Below are 23,691 nucleotides of genomic sequence, written 5' to 3' on the forward strand. Positions count from 1 at the left end.
TTTAGTGAGATTATGCTTAACGAAATTGAAGAAAATCCAGTAATTTTAGATACCATTATGTGGAGTGATGAAGCTTCTTTCATATTATCCGGCCATATTAACAGACATAATTGTATTTACTGGTATAATGAGAACATGCATTTAACATTAGATCAACAACTAAATGAGCCTGGTGTCAATGTTTGGGGTGGTATTTCAAGTTTTGGTGTTTTAGGACCAATATTTTTTGATGGAACAGTCACAGGAGATAAGTATCTCGAAATTCTAATGAATCAAGTTGTTCCCCAGTTACAGCAACAGCCTAATTCAAATGACCTTTATTTCCAACAAGATGGGGCCCATCCACATTATTCAAGAGTAGTCCGCGAGTATCTTGATGAAACATTTCCTAATAAATGGATTGGCCGAAGAGGCCCACTTGATTGGCCGGCACGTTCACCAGACTTCACCCCAATGGATTTTTTTCTTTTGGGGAGTACTCAAGGACAAAGTTTATAGTGGAAAACCAAAAAGTGTCAGTGATTTGAAAAATTACATAAGAGATGCATATCAAGAAATTAATACCCAAAGAGACTTGTGCAAAAAAGTTTGTCGAAGCGTAAGAGGCAGACTTCAAAGCTGTGCAAATTGTAATGGAAAACAGTTTGAGCACCTGCGTTGATAAAATTTAAGGGCTTTTGTATTATTGTTCAGAATAAAATGTAATTGTCAATGTTAAGCTTGTGTTAGTAAATATAATTTTATTTATAAATCATAATAAATGTTATTTTTTGGCCACCTACTTTTGGACCAGCCTGTATATATATATATATATATATATATATATATATATATATATATATATATACACACACACATACATACATACATACACACAGGGTGGTCCAAAAGTAGGTGGACAGAAAATAAAACTTGAAATACCACCCCAAACATTGACACCAGGCTCATTTAGTTGTTGCTCTAATGTTAAATGCATGTTCTCATTATACCAGTAAATACAATTATGTCTGTTAATATGGCTGGATAATTTGAAAGAAGCTTCATCACTCCACATAATGTTATCTAAAATTACTGGATTTTGTCAGATAAATCTCCCCCTTCATAACCTTATTACACTTTCTGTCCACCTACTTTTGGACCACCCTGTACGTTATCCATGTAACCCTAATCTTGGGAATATATGAATTGAATCTTTGTATCATGTCTATTACTAAATTGAATGATATAATCATGATGCCAAACTATATTTTCATCTAGAACCACACTGCCCAAGTCTTTTAAACAGGTCTTTTTTAGGGGCAATTTTATATAAGGGGTGTCTGTTGATTGTGTATTATTGTAATTTTTTGATGTAATAAACTTATAAATTTTGATAGCACATGAATCACCACTCTTTGATTTACTCTAATGAGGGATGAGAATTTATATGTAATGCCTGTGTCTGACCATACAGGGACATGGTCTGATCATACCACAGCTCCTGGGCAGGGCTGGGGGAGGGGAGGGATTGTACAGACATTACACCAGGGTATCACGGCTGATTCTTTTTTTGAGGCAAAACATTTCACTGCCTGTTTTTAAACAATGTTTTACGTGAAAAAAATAATCATTTGTGACATTGTGCTGTCCTGTCTGTATACTCTTTCGCTTCCTCCCCTGTCCAGGAGATGTGGTATGATCTGACCATGTTCCTGTACGGTCAGACACGGCCATTACACAGTACACAGCAGGGGCACATTTATAAGATTATCTCAGCACAGGAACATTTGTTTTAAACACATCCAAATGTGGAAATTATTATTATTCCAAGATCTATATATTAAAATGTACTTTGTTTGTGGAAAAACCCTTTAAGGCCTCTCTTGAGCCTGTTGGTCATTTCTGAGGATAAAATTTATATATAACGTAAAAAAATTAAAACACCCAACACATGCTTCTATGTATTTACGTACTTCTTGTAAATGATGATTTCCCATCAAAACATTTAATTCGGAATGTCACTTTTTACTGAAATTCTTTAACTTATTGTAACTTTGATTTTATCTGTTAGCAATAGACACGGTCACCCTACACAAGAGAGACCTTCTCTCCCTCAGCCTTGTCCTCGCATGTCCACCTGTTAAATTGCTCAAGAGCTGTATGCACACACCCAGGATGAAGGCAAGTGAATATTGTCCCGAGTTTTATATTGAAAATGTATGCAAATTAGCTGTCCTCAAGAAGGATTAAACTGATCTCTCTAGTGCCATTTATTGGAGGCAGCTACTTAAAGTCCAATAAAGTGGAGAATTGATTTATACTTGCCAGAAATGATAACATATTGTGCCAAACTCCTGAATGTACTGCATATGGTTAGCTTCCACACCATAGAATAATATTGCCTGGTTGGATAATATCAGAAAGTAGATCAGTTATACATTGGTTTCAAATATTTATCTTTAAAAACAAAATTGGTACGTTATAAATATAGAACTTAGCTGATATGGTATGCATGTTATTGATCATAATTGGTGAATATGTGCCATTAAATATGATGACCATAGACCAGTGGCCTCCACCCACAGGAGAAGGATAGATTTAAGACTAAAGGTCTCCGATATCCATAGTTTGGAGACCATAAATATAGGCAATAGTCCAAGATCCATCAATAACCCTTTCCAAAGAGAGCCCCTATTTACAGCCTTAATGCTAAACTCCTGTACAATAAACAAAACCCTATCTCAGCCTTAAGACTTAACATGAAATGGTTGTGACAGTACATTGGAGAATCCATAAACAATATTATGTTGCCATCACTTTGCGGGTTTAAGTTTCTTCTTTGTACGGTATCTAATCAGAATCTATAGTTCTAGTGTAAGTCTACCACAAATATAAGTGAATGTTTTCATTAGATCAGTATCCAGGACAATCTCCTACAGTACTTGGCATCAATGCTATTACAAGTACATGATACAGAAAAGTCAAGCTTCTTGGTACCAAGTATGGAACCAGTCATGTAACTACAATATTTTCCAAAAGCTTTCCATGTTATGATCTGCTACAGGGACTAAGGAAAGAAAGGAGAACTGTCCCTACAATAGAACTAAACTAGATCCCTACGATGTAACGGGGAACCTGATCCTGCGATCAGACCCGCTAAAGTCCTCGGCTAGTCTGTACGAAGACCTATAGAAGTGAGGGAGGGATCCCTACAAGAACTAGGGACTGGGATAAGTTGGACACCTCCTAGCAGAAATAGTAGCAGTCAAAGACAAACACACAACAAAAAGCATAGAGGTCAGAAGACCTAGCAAAACTAACAGAGAATGGCAACAGAGCACCAAGCTAGCTCAAGAGTAGTAAATACAATGAAGTGCAGCAAGACCAGGAGGGCGGAGCCGGATTAAATAGGCAAAAATGGTCATGTGACCAGCAAACTAAAAAAAATCTAACAGGAGAGTTCTAACATTCCAAGTCTTACAAAAATTATCCTGATCATTTTAAGACATTTTAAAGAACCCAGAGTTGCAACACAAACACACTAAATTAGATGATTTTAAAAATTCAGTCAATTATCCCCTTGGCTATCCAAAATGGAACTGGATATTTGACTTTGTGCTGAGTATCATAATGCACCCACAAATGGACATAATAAACCGCACTCCCAAAAAATGTTTGATTAATGTCCATATTCTCACATGGACAAAAACAGCAGACGGGAAGCATTGCTTGCTTACATCCATGTAGTCCATATGACTACTCTATGGACAGACTAAGATTTTGTTTTACAAATGTGCAAAAAACCCCCTCTTCTAAGAGGATCCTCCGGATCCCCTAGGCCCAGGCTTACCAGGAAACCTCCTGTGAAACGCTCTGACAAGTCTGGAAGCAGAAACATCATCCGCCCTCACCCATGAGTTATCCTCAGGTCCGAAACCCTTCCAAGCGACGAGATACTGCAAACTCCCTCTATACCGTCTAGAATTTAGGATGCGGGAAATTTCATATTCCCCGTCCTCCACCACCGGAGGAACAGTGGCAGAGGCGTCACCATCCGACACCTAAGCTTTTTTCAACAGAGAAACATGAAACACCGGGTTAATCTTCCAGGACGTAGGAACCTCCAACCTAACAGCAGATTGGTTAACTATCTGAAGCACCTTAAAGGGCCCTACGAACTTGGGACCCAATTTTTTAGAAGGAATCCTCAATCGCAGATTCTTAGAGGACAACCAAACCATGTCACCAACAGCAAACAAAACCTCTTGCCGTTTCCTATCAAAGTACCTCTTAGATTTTTTGTTAGCCTCCTGAAGATTACCACGCACATCCGTCCAAACTCTCTCCAAATCACCGGAAAAACTCTCCTCCTCAGGCACAGCCGAAACCAATTTGGAGAATGACCCAAAAGACGGATGTCTCCCAGAACAACAAAAAAAAGGCGAACACCCAGCAGAAGAGGATGTATGGTTGTTAAGAGCAAATTCAGCAAGTGGCAGAAACTCAGACCACCCCTCTTGATTGTCTGCCACAAAACAACGCAAGAACTGCTCAACATCCTGGTTCTTCCTTTCTGTCTGGCCATTAGACTCAGGATGATATCCAGATGAAAACGACAAATGAACTCCCAACCTGTCACAAAAGGCACGCCAAAAACGAGCCACGAACTGAGGTCCCCTATCAGAAACAATGTCAGTAGGAACACCATGTAGTCTGACAATTTCCTTGACAAAGGCCTTAGCGAGTGTCTTAGCGCAAGGCAGTTTGATGAAGGGAACCAAGTGACACATCTTGCTAAAACGGTCCACGACCACCCAGATGACCGTGAAACCTTCAGAGGGGGGAAGGTCAGTAATAAAGTCCATAGCCAGATGTGTCCAAGGTGCACTAGGAACCTCCAGAGGGCAAAGCAACCCCGCAGCAGGAGCATGCGAAGACTTGGATCTAGCACACACAGTACATTGACGCACCCACTTAATGACGTCCTTCTGCCATCCAGGCCACCAAAAACTGCGACCCACAAGTCTCTTGGTCTCAGAAATTCCTGGATGACCTGCCAACCGAGACTCATGACACTCAACAAACAAATCTCTCCTAAAGGTCCTAGGCACAAACAACCTCCCATGGGGAGTGTTAGATGGGGCATTCTCCTGAGCTTTAAGAATCTCATCCTCCAAAACGGAGTCCAAAGCAGCAATCACAACACCTTCTTGTAAAATGCTCTCCTCTTCCTCCTCAACACCGACCATGGGAGAAAAGCTGCGAGACAAAGCATCCGCTTTAACATTCTTGGTACCCGGGATGTAAGTAACGGAAAAATTAAACCGCGAGAAAAAAAGTGCCCACCTAGCCTGACGGACATTCAAGCGCTTGGCAGCATCAAGATAGATCAGATTTTTATGATCAGTGAAAACCTGAATGGGAAATTCAGCACCTTCCAAGAGATGACGCCAGTGTTCAAATGCGAGTTTAATCGCCAGCAATTCCCGATTACCAATATCGTAATTAAGTTCAGTCTCAGAAATTTTTTTTGAAAAAAAGGCACAGGGATGTACTCCATCCTTGTTTTCCTGAGACAACACCGCACCGACCCCCACCGAAGAAGCATCAACCTCAACCAAAAACGGCTTAGTCACATCAGGCTGCATAAGGATGGGAGCAGAGGTGAACCTCTCCTTTAGAAACACAAAAGCTTCAATGGCCTCAGAAGTCCACTGAACCGCATTAGCACCTTTCCTGGTGAGATCGGTCAGCGGTTTGACAATAATAGAAATTTTTTTTATGAATTTTCTGTAATAATTGGCGAAACCCAAAAACCTCTGTATCGATTTCAAACCAATAGGCCTAGGCCATTCCTGCACAGCTTGAACTTTAACCGGGTCCATCTCAAAACCTTCACTGGAGATAATGTAGCCCAAAAAACTAATTCTCTGTACAGCGAACTCACATTTCTCCAGCTTAGCAAAAAGCGAATTGTCCATTAATAACTGTAATACCTCACGTACGCTCCGCCAATGAGACTCCAGATCAGGCGAATAAATCAGAATGTCATCCAAATACACAACCACATTTTTGCAGATTAAAGGTCTAAGGATGTCATTAATAAGATTCTGAAAAAATGCTGGAGCATTGGTAAGACCGAAAGGCATAACCAGATTCTCAAAATGACCCACAGGAGTGTTAAAAGCAGTTTTCCATTCATCACCCTCCTTCATGCGCAACAAATTGTATGCCCCCCGGAGATCAATTTTAGAGAACCACTTGGCCCCCACTAACTGGTTAAATAAATCAGGAATCAATGGCAGTGGGTAAGGATTGCGTACAGTAATTTTATTAATCTCACGAAAGTCCAGACAAGGACGTAAACCGCCATCTTTTTTTTTTACAAAAAAAAATCCAACAGCCACAGGAGACTTGGAAGGCCTAATGTGACCGGCGGCCAAGCTTGTCTGTATGTATTCCTCCAAAGCCTTTCTCTCAGGAATAGTAAGATTAAATAAACGACTTTTAGGAAGAGTCGCTCCAGGTACAAATTCAATGGTACAATCATAGTCTCTATGGGGAGGCAAAATTTGTGACTCCTCCTCAGAAAAAACTCTCCAAAAATCCTGAATAGGTACAGGCAATTCCCCTTTATCCACAGCAGCAATATGTCCGTTACAACACTTGTCATAACACTTAGGGCTCCAGGACTTAATTTCATTGGTAGACCAATCCAGTACAGGATTGTGCAATTTTAACCAGGGTAACCCCAATATTACTGGAGAAGGCAAATTATCCAATACCACCAAATCCAAATTTTCTTGGTGAATACCATTAATAGGGAGGGGAAATTCACAGACCTTATGAGTAACACTCTTCAAGGGAGAGCCATCAACAGAAACCACAGCAATAGGGGATGACAAAGTTTTAGGTTCTAATCTAAGTTTTTCCAAGAATCCCCCATCAATCACATTCAGAGTAGAACCACAATCCACAAATACCCGAAATTCAATTAATTCATCCTGAGCAGCAGTAGTGGCAGATAGGAATACTCCCTTAGAATTTAAACAGGCAATACGGGCATAACTGACCATTTTTTTTTCTTTCTTCATACGAAGCACACAGTTCTTAATAAAATGACCAGAATTTCCGCAATAGAAGCACAAGCCTTCAGAAAGCCTGCGGTCTTTTTTCCTGAGAGCGGGGTGTCATCGCCCCAATCTCCATCGGCTCTCCATTGTCAGCACAGACCCTCTCAGGACTCGGAGCTGACATAGCAGAGGATTTGCTCTCATTAACCCTTGCACACAGTCTCCTGTCCACACGTATAGCTAATTGCATTGCCTCCTGCAAGTTTCCAGGTGTGGGATAAGCAATCAGTAAATCCTTAACCCTTTCACCTAGCACTGCAAGAAACAAGCTTTTCAAAGCTGAATCGTTCCACCCCACCTGGGCAGACCACCGACGGAAGGGAGAACAATATTTTTCCACATTACCTGATCCCTGCCTCAAACGTCTCAATTCAGACTCAGCAGATGAGACACGATCAGGATCATCATACAACAAACCCAAAGCAGAGAAAAAACTATCCACTGATCTAAAGCACGGATCACTAGGTTGGAGAGAGAAGGCCCATCCCTGAGGATCTTTGCGCAAGAGTGACATTATGAACCCTATGCGCTGTGATTCATCACCAGAGGATCCGGGTCTCAAACGAAAATACAATAAACAAGCATTTTTAAAAGAAAGAAAAAATCTTGTTGTTCGCCAAGATAGATCAGGCAGACGTACCTTTGGTTCCACAAAATGAGCTCCAGAACAGCTACTCACGTGTTGTTGGAGCTCGGCCACCTCCAGAGAGAGTCCCTGCAAGCGTTGAGCCAAAACTTGAACCGAGACCATGATGTAAAACTGGAGGTCTTTCCTTAGAGAAATTTTTTTTTTTTTTCTTTTAGGGCTGGACTTACTGTTATGATCTGCTACAGGGACTAAGGAAAGACAGGAGAACTGTCCCTACAATAGAACTAAACTAGATCCCTACGATGTAACGGGGAACCTGATCCTGCGATCAGACCCGCTAAAGTCCTCGGCTAGTCTGTACGAAGACCTATAGAAGTGAGGGAGGGAACCCTACAAGAACTAGGGACTGGGATAAGTTGGACACCTCCTAGCAGAAATAGTAGCAGTCAAAGACAAACACACAACAAAAAGCATAGAGGTCAGAAGACCTAGCAAAACTAACAGAGAACGGCAACAGAGCACCAAGCTAGCTCAAGAGTAGTAAATACAATGAAGTCCAGCAAGACCAGGAGGGCGGAGCCGGATTAAATAGGCAAAAATGGTCATGTGACCAGCAAACTAAAAAAAACCTAACAGGAGAGTTCTAACATTCCAAGTCTTACAAAAATTATCCTGATCATTTTAAGACATTTTAAAGAACCCAGAGTTGCAACACAAACACACTAAATTAGATGATTTTAAAAATTCAGTCAATTATCCCCTTGGCTATCCAAAATGGAACTGGATATTTGACTTTGTGCTGAGTATCATAATGCACCCACAAATGGACATAATAAACCGCACTCCCAAAAAATGTTTGATTAATGTCCATATTCTCACATGGACAAAAACAGCAGACGGGAAGCATTGCTTGCTTACATCCATGTAGTCCATATGACTACTCTATGGACAGACTAAGATTTTGTTTTACAAATGTGCAAAAAAAACAGTCAATTAACTCTTTGCTTCCGCCTCGTCTGACAATACAAGTGAAGGAGATCAACAACTTTGCACTGAATGTTTAACAGTGATTTTATTAGGCTTCATAAGGTTTAACTGATTCAACTTACTGGTACATGCGCTGCTCCTGCACATTCCTCTGCTTGCTGTATATGCCACCATCTAATGCTCTGCTCCCCTGATTCAACTTACTGGTAGAATTCTCCACTTGATATTTCTGCTTTATCTGTCACATTCCATTCAATACTCACATATGTCTGTCCTTTCCCCACTGTAGATTTTATCTGATGTTTAGAGGTGCCAAACTGCAGAGCCTGCAGAGTCCTAGCTCTGTCTCTGATCAGCCAGCCATCTCCTGGTGAGGTGAGCAGCTGCTAATTTAGCCACAAGCAGCTCCCACAATGCCCCTCACCTGATGGTTTAGTGTGCCCTATATATTTAGAAGCTCCTTAAGGGGTGCACGCGTGCTGGGTTGTGCACACGTCTTCTTGTGCAAAGTGGCTTCGGAGATAAGTGGCAGTTACTTCAGAGGCAGATAGTCAGGGCAGGAGTCAGGTAACCAACACTTTGACCACTTATTATCTTTTAACTAGGTTTCTGTTAGCTCTCACTTTTTCCTCTATAGTCCTCCACTTTCTAGTAACCCCTCAAAACCCTACACCTAGTAAGGAACTCTTCATCTCTGGAACTCTCTACCCCAACACATCAGACTCTCGCCTACCGTGGAAGCCTTCAAAAGAAACCTGAAGACCTACCTCTTCCGACAAGCCTACAACCTGCAGTAACCACCGCCCCACCACATTACTGCATGACCTCCTCTACCCTCACCTACTGTATCCTCACCCACCCCTTGTAGACTCGCGGGCAGGGTCCTCTCTCCTCCTGTACCAGTCGCTGACTCGTTTTGTTAAGATTATGTAAATGTTTTTGCTATGTATTTCCCTTTCACATGTAAAGCGTCATTGAATAAATGGCGCTATAATAATAAATAATAATAATAATAACAACGTGTCTATTGTTCTGTAATTTGAGCCTCAATTTCTAAAGTTTATAAAAATCTCCATCCCAGATCTTTCTAGCTAGCTAAGAATGATAATAATAGATCCCCACCAGCATTATTAAAACTCAGGTCAACCAGACATTTCATATTATTGGTCTGCTTTGTCCAAGATTAATAATAGCTGTTCATTTGTTCTTTACTGTGGACCATAAATACTTTTTACACCTTATGATTACAGAAGCAGAGTCAATTCTAGGCTTGGCGTGGCGCCCTGGTCAGTAACACACGTACAGATTACTGAGGTGTGCCGCTTAGGAACTTCTTACAAGATTTGCATACTTGGCTGTGAACCCAGAAGGCAACATGACATTTTATCAAAAGCAATTTGGTCACAGTGACCTTTACTCCAAAACACATGTACTCCCCATACACTTACTGTACGTTTCCAATCACTGGTTTAATTGCATGTTAAAATTTATCATCTTCTTAACATAGAGAACAAAGGTCCAGCAAGTTTCAACAATGTGGTTAAAGTATAACTTGTAATTAAAACAGGTCCATACACCTTTATTATGCCCAACAAGAAAGGTGTTGAAAGGACCAACGTGAAGAATTAATTCCTTCAAAATAGGCATTTTTTTTAAAGCAAGAACAGTGAGTGGTATCCATGGGGTGTTCTTCAATCCAAAACTGATCAAATGTTCTGGAGACCAAAGCATTTTAGATGACTTCTGGTTAACTATAGAGGGTCGGATTACTGTGGTAACCCTGCAAGCACCTCTCTGAGGTCACAATTTAAGGCTTTATAAGCTGGCTCAGGCAGTGGTACTCTGAGTATTCAGGTAGTTGGTGTACTTGCCACTGCTATTGCATATTACATTTATAGTGACTTGCCACTGTATAGTTCACTAGGACTGTATTGCTGGGCTGAAGTGAATGGAAGGAAGGAACTGCACATCAAAAGGCATGTCGAGATGCTTCATTTGGATTTACTCAGAATATATCACCGTAGAGTGAGCTTGGTCTTGGATTGCCTTTTTGCTCTGGGGAAGCCCACCCTAAATCCTGTACCTTTCTAATTTTGAGAGTGATTACCACAACAGACATGAAGGCAGGGTCGCTACTTCAGTAGGCTGGCAGCGGCAAGAGTGGGGCAATGCCGCGGTGCTTGGGCACTCATTAAATGTCAGGGCTGGTGAGCATAGTTCACTTTCCCTGTAAGTTCCCTGCGGTGGGCTTCGGGAAACTGGCCGCCGTAGGCGGCGCGTGCGCAGACTTAGATCTCGGGAAACAAGATGTCATCTCCTGGAACCTTGTCTCCCGAGATCTCAATCTGAGCATGTGCTGCCTCCAGCAGCCATTTTCTCAAAGGCCACCGCAGGGACCTGAATGGAAAAGGGGACTCCGCTCACTGGCATCGACATCTATTGAGTGCCCAGGCACTGCAGAATCACCCCACTCCTGTTGCCACCAGCCTCCTGAAGCAGAGACCCTGCCTCCTGTGACCCCCCCGGTAAGCTCACTTCAGATTATAAGATCTCCCAAATTTGGAGGAAAAAAGTGCATTTTATAATCCAAAAAATATAGTACCTTACTGGGTGCATCAGTTGTGACACAAAGTTTTTAGAGTTAGCATGTAGTAGAGCACAGAAAGCTAACCTCGCCCACATCAAGGCTCTGTATGTACACTGTATAGTGACAGTGAGTTGCTTAACACAGTAGGGGGCGCATTTAACCACGGACATGTGAATGAGGCCAAAAACTAATACCTCAATGTAGCCCAAATATTGGTCATGTAAACTATCCTTAATGACCCAAGTAATCTAATTTAGAACTGATGGGAGAAGCATCTGAACATGAAAAATGCCTATAAAAAATAAAAGCCTGTCAATTCTGATAGCATAAGTACTTGTTCACATGTTGCGTTCCCATGCATTTTTGTTTGGGACGAAACGTAGCGTCTTCTAGCACCAGAAAAGTGAATGAGATTTGTGAAATCTGATGCACATGCTGTTTATTTTTTCCTTGCAGATATGAAGCGTAAAAAAGTATATACTTTTTTTTTTCAAATCTGCAGTATGCCAATTCTTTCAACGCGTTCACAGCGTTTTCACACATTCAAATGAATGGGGGAAAAAACGCAATGAAAAACACATCAAAAACCTGGAAAAAAATGTGTGCATTTTACGCAGGGTTTTACCTACAGCAGAAAAATCACACCACAGTTGGACCATTGCTCATGTGAGCACCAATTTGGCAGTGAGAATTCCCTGGTGATAAAACCTTTATTGTAAGTAAACAGCACACAGCCAAAAAAGTGACACATTGTTGAAATCTTTCAGCCTCTATCTCCTGCTGTCTTCAGATTACGTAGCAAAAATCTGCTGACAAATTCCTTTTAAGGGTGTGCTATCTACCCTATTGATTATTCTATGTTGTTGGGAGTCTTCTGACATGCTCAGATCTGCTGTTCCGCTGGGCTCTGTGACATCAGTACAAGCTAGCCTCTTGACAAACTCAACTCTGCTATAACGCTACAATTTCCTCCAGCAAACTACCATCTCTGTTTCTTCAGCTGCCATCCAGCCTCTACAGCCTCCATTACTATTACAGATTCCCCATCCTTCCCCAATGCCTCCAGTCTGTGGTGCACATCCAGACCCATAGCTTTAATAATCCACTTCACTAGGTGAGCCATAACATAGCTGGCTGCAGAATAAAATCGCAATTAAACCATCAGTGAGTTTGTTCTGATGGCAGTTTATAACTATTATTTTTCTTCTCTTCAGCTCCCTTTAACTGAAGTATGACTAAATGAAACTTTAGCTCACGTTTGATATAGTCATAATGCAGCTAAATGGGTTTGGGAGAAGAAAAATAAAAGTGACAAACTCTGCCATAGGAACAAGCTCACTGATGGATTCCTGTCATCTTATTTTGTGGCCAGCTATGTATAGGAAAACACACAGGCTGTAGAAGACAAACTGTCCCACAGTTTGTATTGAAATCCAGTTGCAAAAATTATTTATTTATTTTTTAGCCAAAAATGTATGCATTTAAGTAAAAAAAATTGCACCCCTAAAGGTGTTTATATATATCCGTTAATTGATGAACTAAGGAAATATTACATGTACAAAAGGAAAAAAAATACATTGGCTCTACAGGCATCATCAAAGGGTCAACTTAATTTGTATTTTTACCCCCATGCTCCTCTCTCCTACTGTACCAGTCGGTGATCTGTTTTTGTTCAAACTATTTTACTTGTTGTTTGCTATGTATACCCCTTTTTCACATGTAAAGCGTCATGGAATTAATGGCACTATAATAATAAATAATAACAATAATCTTGTGACCTTGCCCTATAATAACGTCTAGTCACTAATGCCATGTTTGGACCAGATATCACCAATGGATATTTCAGTTACAAAGCCAATGTTTGCTAGCAACAGAAAAATAGTTCAGGAATCATAGGGTCATGCATTCCTATTAAAGGGGTGGTCCATTACTAGGCACTCGTGTTCCCAGGGCCCTCGTGAAGTTGTTATGACACGCAAGCCTGGCGCCCAATCAGCGCTGGCGTCACTGGCTCCACCTTCACATGGTTAGGGCAGCATGGTGGCTCAGTGGTTAGCACTGCAGCCTTGCAGTGCTGGGGTCCTGGGTTCAAATCCCACCAAGGACAACATCTGCAAGGAGTTTGTATGTTCTCCCCGTGTTTGTGTGGGTTTCCTCCAGGTTCTCCGGTTTTCTCCCACACTCCAAAGACAGACTGATAGCGAATGTAGATTGTGAGCCCCAATGGGGACAGTGATGATACTGTCTGTAAAGCGCTGTGGAATAAATGGCGCTATATAAGTGAGTAAAATAAATAAATAAAATAAAGTTAAGTAATTAACAGGAAGTGAGAGAGCAGCTGCAGCCCTCACTTCCTGTTAATTACTTAACGGTATGAAGGCGGAGCTAGTGATGCCAGTGCTGATTGGGCGCCAAGCTCATGTGTCATAACAACGACACGAGGGCCCCGGGAACGCGAGTGCCTACATTGCTGGAGCAGTGCCGGCACGGGAGGGGAGTATAAGCTTTATTATTTTATCGGGGCCAAGTGTGGGGTATGAGAAGGGGTTGCCCAAGTAGTGGACAACTTCTTTAACATTGGACTATTAAAATGTACATGAATGTATGGATACCATTAGACCTGGAGGTTACCCAAACATGGAGAAACAAACACAAAAACCATTAGAATTGGATATTATAAACACACGTCTATAAAGCTAAACTCAGTACTCCAATAAACACGACGAAGAACAGAACAGGAAACATAATACATTTTATAAGTGATATCCAAGAAAATCCAGAAGAAGCTGCCTAATAATTAGCTGCCTGCCTACAGTCACCCACAGCACATACATTAATAACAATGCTCTGGTAGGCAGGCAGAAAGAACAGTAATCTTAGCGGCTGATAACAATATTCAGAAGGTAACTCACCATGGTGCGCCGTATATTCGGAATCCTTTCACAGTTACTTCTGAATCTTGCAAGTAAATACTGTTAGTGAGGAGTGATTGCACATTATCAAAGTCTTCAGGTTTCAATTTGGAAACTGAGGGGAAGCGGTAGTAATCCTGTTTTACAAGATCTGCCATGAATTCTTTATCAAAAGTAAGTTCATGATTCCCTGCAATCACTATTTTATATTCGTATGGTAAGGTTCCTACAAAGAAAAAAAAAAAGAAATGCTTTCTTTGACATTCACACAGAAAGATAAAACTTTTTTTTAATTATTCAGAAACTTCTCAAATAGATTTTAAAATAAGTTGATTCTACTTTTTATAACTTTGTAGATTGTTTGTTTTCTTGATATTTTCATATATTAATTCATATACATATCCATTTAGCCTAGCATCAGTCAGTTAATATTATTGTTATAATATATGTTAAGAATATTTCCTATTGTAAGTGTGTTAATAATTCAGCACCTAAATAGGCTATAGAATGGGTTACCAGAAATAAGACTCCACTCTTCAAAAATAATAGCATATAGATTATAAAAATATAAAGTATTGGGTTACACACATTAATGTTCATTGTTCTGCTCTTCCTGAAGGATTTTCTGGTCGTGGCATTGACAATTTGTATAGCGATGTAAAAATGGGCATTTATTTTAGCAATGCTTTCAACATATTTAGTAAGGTTTCTAATCAGAGGTGTATGTAAGATAGAGGCAGCCCAAGCAATTGTTATTGGACCCTTAAAGAGAATATAAAGTGGCACTTTTTCAGCAAAGACAGTGGGGAGATGGGGCCAACTAAGGGCTGCTAATTCCTTATTTTAATTGATGGTAAGTATTGGGGATCCTTTTTCTAGACACCCTAATACATTAGCAAACAGGAGTGTAGGGAATTTATCCAAGGATCACAGAATGGAGATAGGGTGCAAACACTTAACAAGACCTCAAAAGTAGCATGTGTGAATGGATCAGTACGGCATATGATCAGACACCACTATATTCACTTTTAGAGATTTGTGGGATCGGTAGTATGCATGCATAACCACTGCCCCATAGATAGTGAGTGTAGAGGTGGTTAGGCTTGCACTCTACTAATTCATTCACATAGGAGACTTTGGGACCCCAGCTGTCGGAAGTTGTCGGACCCCCAGTGAGCAGTAATACAGTCATGAACAAAAATCTTGAGACGGACACTCATTTTAGCTTTCAGAAAGTTTGCTAAGTAGATGTTTTTAGATTTTTTAGTCAGATGTTTCTACAGTTACTGAAGTACAATAATTAATTGTCAAGTCCTGCAGAATATGTTGCCGTTATATAAACAAAAATTATTATTTATTAATTATAAGTAGTGTTGAGCATTCCGATACTGAAATATCGGGTATCGGCCGATATTCGCGGTATCGGAATTCCGATACTTAATTCCGATACTTTTACAATATCGAATACCGGAATCGGAAGTTCCCATAATGCCTGCGCTCTGCAGTGTCTCTGAAGTATGACAAGCTGGATGGCAGCGCTCAGCTGAGATCCAGCCTGTCATCAGAATGCCATCTCAGCGTGGGAGAATTCTCCTGATCGTTTAAAAGCCGGCGGGTGGTAAAAAGCCGCCGGATTTTAAACAATCACACACCCCGATCCTCCGCTCCCCTCTCCACCTCCCATCCCGATCGTAAGTTAGGACCGGGCGGGGAGCGCAGCACCAAGGAGCGGGGAGCGAAGGACCCGGGCGGGGAAGCCGGCAGTGAAAAGACTTCACCGCCGGCTTTCCCGTTCTGTGCTGCGCTTTCCCGCCGGTTATTTCAAATGAACAGCTGAGGTATCAGGTGATGCTGATCAGCTGTTCATTTGAAGTAGCCACGGTGCCCTCAGAGGGTTCATGCGAGTTCATGCATGACTGCATTGCATGAACTCACATGAACTTTCCCACGGCCGCACAGGTCAGCCTCACCTCCCAGACGATCAGCCCGTCATGATTGGTGTGCGGGGTGTCTGCGAGTGTGTGCGGGGTGTCTGTGCGATGTCTGTGCGGGTCTGTGCGGGTGTGCGCGGTGTCTGTGCGATGTCTGCGAGTGTGTGCGGAGTCTGTGCGATGTCTGCGAGTGTGTGCGGTGTCTGTGCGATGTCTGCGGGTGTGTGCGGTGTCTGTGCGGTGTCTGTGCGATGTCTGCGGGTGTGTGCGTGCAGGCAGACATAGGCCGATGTGACACTACTACTCCCATCGGCCTATGTCTGTCCCCCGTCCACTCGTGCCAGCAGGATCAGCTCGATGGGAGCAGTAGTTCCCATCAGCCTGATCCTGCTATTTAAATTGCCCTACTGTGTCCCCAATAAATTTTAAATACATGTCATTGGTGGCCAGTGGTTGCCTACAATAAATTAGTTCATACATTACCTGTCCCCGCCGATCGCCACCTAAAATAAAAGTAAAAAATAAAAAACTACACCTATACTCACTTAGACACCTAATTCCCCGAAGCCATCGATCTCCTGTAATAAAATATAAAATAATAAACCACAACCTTATCCTTACCCCTCCGTAGTAGTCCACGAGTGTCCCACGAAGATCTCCAGTTTAGAGCAGCCACATAGAATGTGACCGCTCTGAACCGCTGCCGCCGCTAGAATGACGGGGCCGTAAAGCAGCCCCTTCATTGCATAAGCGGGTTCGCCGGAGTTCAGGCAGCGCTGCTCCGGTTAGCTCCTTTACGGCCCTGCTGTATCGTGAGAAATTCCCACGGTACAGCAGTGCCGTAAAGGAGGTCTCCGGAGCTGCGCTGCCTGAATGCACTCCGGTGACCTCAGTCAGTGGCTCCCGCTGCCGGGAGCGGACGTGTTCCCGGCAGTGTGAGCTTACAGCAGCCATGCACAGCTGTCACCATCTCCAGATGTGACAGCTGTGAATGGGAGATCAGCGCAGGAACGTGGACAGGTAACTATTTTTTTTAGTAAACTAAGAATTAAATAAAATTGTGTGTTTTATTTCAAATAAATTATTTTTTTCTGGGTGTAGTGTGTTTTTTCTTTTTAACACTTTGTAGGTTAGTAATGGGGGTGTCTTATAGACGCCCATCATTACTAACCTGGGCTTCATGGCAGCTGGCGCTGACATGAACCCCAACCCTATTACCCCACTGCCACCGCACTAGGGCAGCGTGGAAGAGCGAGGCTAAGTGCCAGAGTTGGCGCATCCTATGGATGCGCCATTTCTGGGGCGGCTGACGGCTGGTGTTTCTAGCCTGGGAGGGGGCCAATATTCATGGCACCCTTCCTGGGCTATTAATATCAGCCCCCAGCTGTCTGCCTAGCCTTTGCTAGCTATTAAATAGGGGGTACACCACGTCATTTTTGGTGGGGGTCCCCCATTTTAATAGCTAGTAAAGGCTAGGTATTCAGCTGGGGGCTGATATTAGTAGTCTGGGAAGCTCCATGGGTATTACCCACTTCCCAGGCTTCAAACATCTGCCCCAGCCGTCTGCTTAACCTCCGCTAGAGCCTAAAATTATGGGGGATCCCACGCCAATTTTTTTTTAAATAAATCCTTTATTTTAACACTAAATGACATTTGAGGAGTTAATAAAGATGCAGTCCCTAAATTATTATTTATTTTTTAATAAATTTTTCCCAAAAATTTTGACGTGGGCTTTGCCATATTTTTGTATGCCAGCCAGGTACAGCATCCAGCTTCTATGAACGCGCCATTTTCCGGGGTGGCTGCGGACTGAAATTTGCAGTGGTGGGGGGGGGGGGGGGGGCAGAAAGCTTGGGCCTCCCTGCGCTGCAGATTCCATCCCCCAGCTGCCTAGTTGTACCTGGCTGGACACACCAATAGGGAGAAGCCCCACGTATTTTTTTTTAAAATTATTTCATGAAATTCATGAAATAATAAAGAAAAAAAGGGCTTCCCTATATTGTTGTGTCCGGCCAGGTACAAATAGGCAGCTGGTGGTTGGGCGCAGCCCGTTCCTGCCTGCTGTACCTGGCTGGACACAAATATAGTGCGAAGCCCCACGTCAATTTTTTTTTAATTATTTCAGGAAATTTATGAAATAATTAAAAAAAAATTGATGTGGGGCTTCGCCCTATATTTGTGTCCAGCCAGGTACAGCAGGCAGGAACGGGCTGTGCCCAACCACCAGCTGCCTATTTGTACCTGGCCGGACAGAACAATATAGGGAAGCCCTTTTTTTAAAAAATTATTTCATGAAATAATTAAAAAAAAATTGACGTGGGGCTTCGCACTATATTTGAGTCCAGCCAGGTACAGCAGGCAGGAACGGGCTGCCCCCAACCACCAGATGCCTATTTGTACCTGGTTGGACACAACAATATAGGGAAGCCCTTTTTTTCTTAATTATTTCATGAATTTCATGAAATAATTAAAAAAAAAAATACATGGGGCTTCGCCCTATTTTTGTGTCCAGCCAGGTACAACTAGGCAGCTGGGGGCTGGAATCCGCAGCGCAGGGAGGCCCAAGCTTTCTGGGCCTCACCCGCTGCAAATTGCAGTCCGCAGCCACCCCGGAAAATGGCGCGTTCATAGAAGCGCCTTCTTCTGGCGCTGTACCCAACTCATCCAGGGCCCTGGTGCGGTGGCTCACTGGGTAATAAAGGGATTAAGGCCAGCTTGGCATTATCAGCTGGCCCTAAGCCCGAAATTCATGGGGTCACGCCAATATTAGACATGACCACCATGAATTTCTAGTAAAGTATTTAAAAAAAACACAACACCCAGAAAAAAGTCCTTTAATTGAAATAAACACACAATTCTTTATTGTTCTAAATTAAACTATACTTACCATCACGCCCATTCCAGCTGAAGCCAACGATCTCCTGCAATAAAAGAAAAATAATAAAGCAACATCATCCTTACCTTTCCATGGTTCCCACGACAGCTTCAGCTCTGCTACATCGAGATGACAGGCTGGACCGCAGCAGAATGCTGCCATCCAGCCTGTCATCCCGCAGACACTGAGAAGCGCAGGCATGCTTGCGCTCCTCAGTGTCTCTCTGTGACGGCATCCAGATGAGCCGAGGTCATGTCCAATGAACTCGACTCACCTCATGCACGTCACTGACAGCGTGGGAAAATTCTCCTGCACTCAGCGCTTCAGCGTGAGAATTTTCCCACGCTGTCAGTGACGTGAATGAGGTGAGGTCATGTCCAATGAACTCAGCTCACCTCAGCCTGTGGTCCAGCCTGTCATCTCGATGTAGCAGAGCTGAAGCTGTCCTGGGAACCATGGAAAGGTAAGGATGAGGTTGCTTTATTATTTTTCTTTTATTGCAGGAGATCGTTGGCTTCAGCTGGAATGGGCGTGATGGTAAGTAGAGTTTAATTTAGAACAATAAAGAATTGTGTGTTTATTTCAATTAAAGGACTTTATTCTGGGTGTTTGTGTTTTTTTTTTAACTTTGACTATGGGGTTAGTAATGGGGGTGTCTTATAGACGCCTCTCCATTACTAACCTGGGCTTGATGTCAGCCGGCATTATAAGCTGACATCAACCCCAACCCTATTACCCCACTGCCACCGCTACAAGGCAGTGGGAAGAGCGAGGCTAAGTGCCAGAATTGGCGCATCCTATGGATGCGCCATTTCCGGGGCGGCTGACGGCTGGTGTTTCTAGCCTGGGAGGGGGCCAATATTCATGGCACCCTTCCTGGGCTATTAATATCAGCCCCAGCTGTCTGCCTTGCCTTTGCTAGCTATTTAATTAGGGGGGACCCCACGTCATTTTTTTGAGGGGGTCCCCCATTTTAATAGCTAGTAAAGGCTAGGTATTCAGCTGAGGGCTCATATTAGTAGCCTGGGAAGCTCCGTGGGTATTACCCCCTTCCCAGGCTTCAAACATCTGCCCCAGCCGTCTGCTTAACCTCCGCTAGAGACTAAAATTAAGGGGAACCCCACGCCAATTTTTTTTTAAATAAATCCTTTATTTTAACACTAAATGACAAGTACAGTAATCAACACTGTCACTGTACTTCATATATATGTGACTGACATGTTTCTATCTATCTAATCTATGTATGATTCTCTATTCCTTCTATTCTAAATTGTCGGGTACAGATGCTGAATTGCCGGCCGGCTTTTTTAAAGAGACGGTGCATGAAAACACTATTATATTTTTAAATAAATCCTTTACACTAAATGACAAGTACAGTAAGCAACACTGTCACTGTACTTCATATATATGTGACTGACATGTTTCTATCTATCTAATCTATGTGTGAAGCTCTATTCTGTCTGTTATAAATTGTCGGGTACCGCTGCTGAATTGCCGGCCGGCTTTTTTAAAGAGACAGTGCATGAAAACACAATTATTTTTTTAAATAAATCCTTTACACTAAATGACAAGTACAGTAAGCAACACTGTCACTGTACTTCATATATATGTGACTGACATGTTTCTATCTATCTAATCTATGTGTGATGCTCTATTCTTTCTGTTGTAAATTGTCGGGTACCGGTGTATGCCGCTGCTGAATTGCCGGCTTTTTGCGTAATACATTCTGCATTATTCTTAGTTGTTTTACTTCATGTAGAATTAACCTACAAGGAAAGAAAGGGTTTATTTTCATTCCGATATTTGTGTCCCATTGACTTGCATTGGTTTCCGGTATCGGAATCGGCGATATCCGATACTTTTTGGGTATCGGTCCGATCCAATCCGATACGATATTTCCTGATATCGGAAGGTTTTTGCAAATACTCAATATTTATAGTGTTGATCCTTATTTTGAAAGTCTGGCATGGTGGATATCAGCTTCTGGGCCAAGTTCTGACTGATGATGACCCATTCTTGCCTTATCAGAGTTTTGAATTAATCACAATTTCTGTGTTTTTGTTCGTCCATCCGATTTTTAAGGACAGACTACGGGTTCCAGCTGGATTGAGATCTGGGGATTTTCCTAGCAATGAACCCAAATTTTCAATGTTTTCTTTGTCGAACCTTTAGATACAACTTTTGCCTTGTGACATGGTCTCCAACAAACTAGAAAAAGCATTGATCATCCCCAAATTGCTCCTAAATCATTGGAAGTAGCTGATTTTTGGTGGACAGCTTGATAATATTATATATTCATAGTAGTGTGCTTAGGCAAAACTGTAAGTGAGCCAACTGCCTTGGATGAAAAGCAACTCCACACATGAATGGTGTGAGGATGCTTTACTGTTGGCATGACATGGGACTCATGGTAGCCTTCACCTTTTGTTCATTGGACAATCATTATTCCAGATTTCCTAAACATGTAAGATTAATTCAATTTAGTCCAATCCACCTACAGTGATCATATGATCATGGTAGAGGATAAAAGGTCTAGAATGCTTCTTCCTGAAACGTATTCTCTAATCTCACCTGATACAAATAGCTCCGGTGTCCTTCTATTTTGTAAGGGTAAAACCTTATTTTACAAGAATATCTCCAGGAAATGTCTCTCTCACAAATGCTGGTTGTCTGTATAATTATATCTGCCAATGTGTTTGTGGAACATTACCAAAAAGTACACTGTGCTATAAGTAGGTGTTGTAATAACTTGACCCAACGTACTGCCGAGAGCCTACAGGCGGGGAATGATTACAGTAACAATCAATACTTCTTACAATTATATTTGGCCGAGTCCATGTGATGTAGACTGGAAGCGTGCACAGCAAATACAAATGACCCTAGTTGCAAGCTAAACTACTGCTTAAAATGTGAGGATGGATGAGATGCAACACAGAACCTTGTTATAATTAACTTTATACAGATTACATATATGGGAATACAGCAAATTATATACACACGCAATGTAAGAATTGTTGGCATAAGATTTAATATCAGTGAGTAAGATAACGGCATCCAATTCTCTCTCCCTAGTCCTCCACAGTACCATGAAATGTCTCCTGATGTGGAATCTCTGAGGTGTAACACTGATCCAGTCTCAGGGTTAATAGAGAGCGGGGGAAGGGGAATTAGCTCCTGTGAAGAGTGTGTGTCGGGCACAGCAAGATGAGTCTTCCACCTTTTGTTAACACTGTGGCAGACAACAAAACAGCACAAGCGCAGCGGAAGTTCAGGCTTTGACCTTTCACTCCCTACGCGTCAGGCTTCATTAATTTTCATGGGGCCTAGCAGCTGAGGCGTTAATGTTAACTGAGTGTTAAGACACACAGTGGCAGGAGTGCCAGCGCCAGAGCCCACATACAGATTTCAACTACATAAAGTCGAATACAAAAGATGAAGTCATTTACAGCTGGCGAACATTACAACAGATGTTCTAACCAGATATTTGGAATGATACAAAATAGGTTTCATACAAGACCAACCCAGAAGATGGCCTTGATTCACCATTGATTCTACAGACTACGAAAATACCAAACCTATACACCAATATTAATAAAGACCCATTTCAGTTTCATTCCATGTCTTTTGGCTTACTCATAATCAGGTAGCTGCAATTGCTATAAAAGCAGATTTCCCTAAAAAAGGTTAAATCGTAGCAAATAATTGCCCCAATTTCCATGAACAGTCTCAAGTTTCGTCTGTTGGAGTAAGTGCAAACTGATTCTTTTCGTCAAGTTATTGGAGCTGAAACTCAAACTCAACATGTTTGAGAAGCTTTGAGATTTGGAGGAGAATTTTAAGTTTCTGCTCCAAAAATTCCTTGAAATACGCCATGCGTACATGTTTATGTTTTATTGATTTGTTCCAAGTATCGCGGGAAAACTAACCGTAACTGTTCAAGATTATATTATATGCACTACTGCAAGTTAATAATGTTAAGTTTATATCTTATTATGACCTTTTAAGGCTAGATACTCTAAAAGAGCTTGTGGCATTTTTCAGAGCGTTTTGAACAGTATTTATTTTAGGGCTACTTTAAAGTCTACATTAAGATATAAGATGCACTACATATTTTCATGTCATTTTTTGGGTCAGTGGCATTCTTTACAAATAACAGCATACTCTTGGTATAGTTTGGAAAACTTTCATGCACCATTCCGTGGTCCATGCAGTCTCGGTGCAACTCCCCACATCATTCCCAAATCATTAAAAATCAAAAGAAGATCCAAGACATCAGAAGTTCTGTTCTCCTCCAAGGAATTTCTTTACACGTACAAACGTTTCGGCCAAAAAAGGATTATTTCAAGCCAAATATAGTAAGTGTACATGTACACCTCTTACTATATTTGGCTTGAAAAGGGCCCAATGTGGCTGAAACGTTGCTTGTATGTTTTTACTTTTTGTATATGGTAACCAATAAAGAGGTTCCTTGGAGGAAGATGGCTTTCTTTGATTTGTAATCTTTGTGTAGTGTTTTTTTTTTCCGTAGCTTTCTCTATAAAACTTAAAAAATGTAAGAAAATGGAAAACACAAACAAATACTTGTGAAAAAAAAAAAGACAAGGAAAGAATTGAAATCTGATTTTGGCTTCCAATTCTCCAATGTACACAGCTAAATGAAAGCATACATGCCATTTCCTTCCCCCTTTTGTCTACACT

General features: G+C 41.8%; 1 protein-coding gene across 2 annotated transcripts in view; it reads right to left on the bottom strand.

Moving 5' to 3' along the window:
• The window catches only part of MPPED2 (metallophosphoesterase domain containing 2), a 198,764-nt gene that overhangs the window by 98,097 nt on the left and 76,976 nt on the right, over positions 1–23,691 (bottom strand). For both annotated transcript variants that reach the window (XM_073658081.1, XM_073658080.1), the window contains exon 4: positions 14,188–14,413. In XM_073658081.1, coding sequence (XP_073514182.1) covers positions 14,188–14,413 — 226 coding nt within the window. The remainder of the gene's footprint in view (positions 1–14,187; positions 14,414–23,691) is intronic.

The sequence above is a fragment of the Phyllobates terribilis genome, unplaced genomic scaffold (genome assembly GCF_046119375.1).
Source record: "Phyllobates terribilis strain yellow unplaced genomic scaffold, ASM4611937v1 Scaffold_13__5_contigs__length_258822181, whole genome shotgun sequence".
Lineage (NCBI taxonomy): Eukaryota > Metazoa > Chordata > Amphibia > Anura > Dendrobatidae > Phyllobates > Phyllobates terribilis.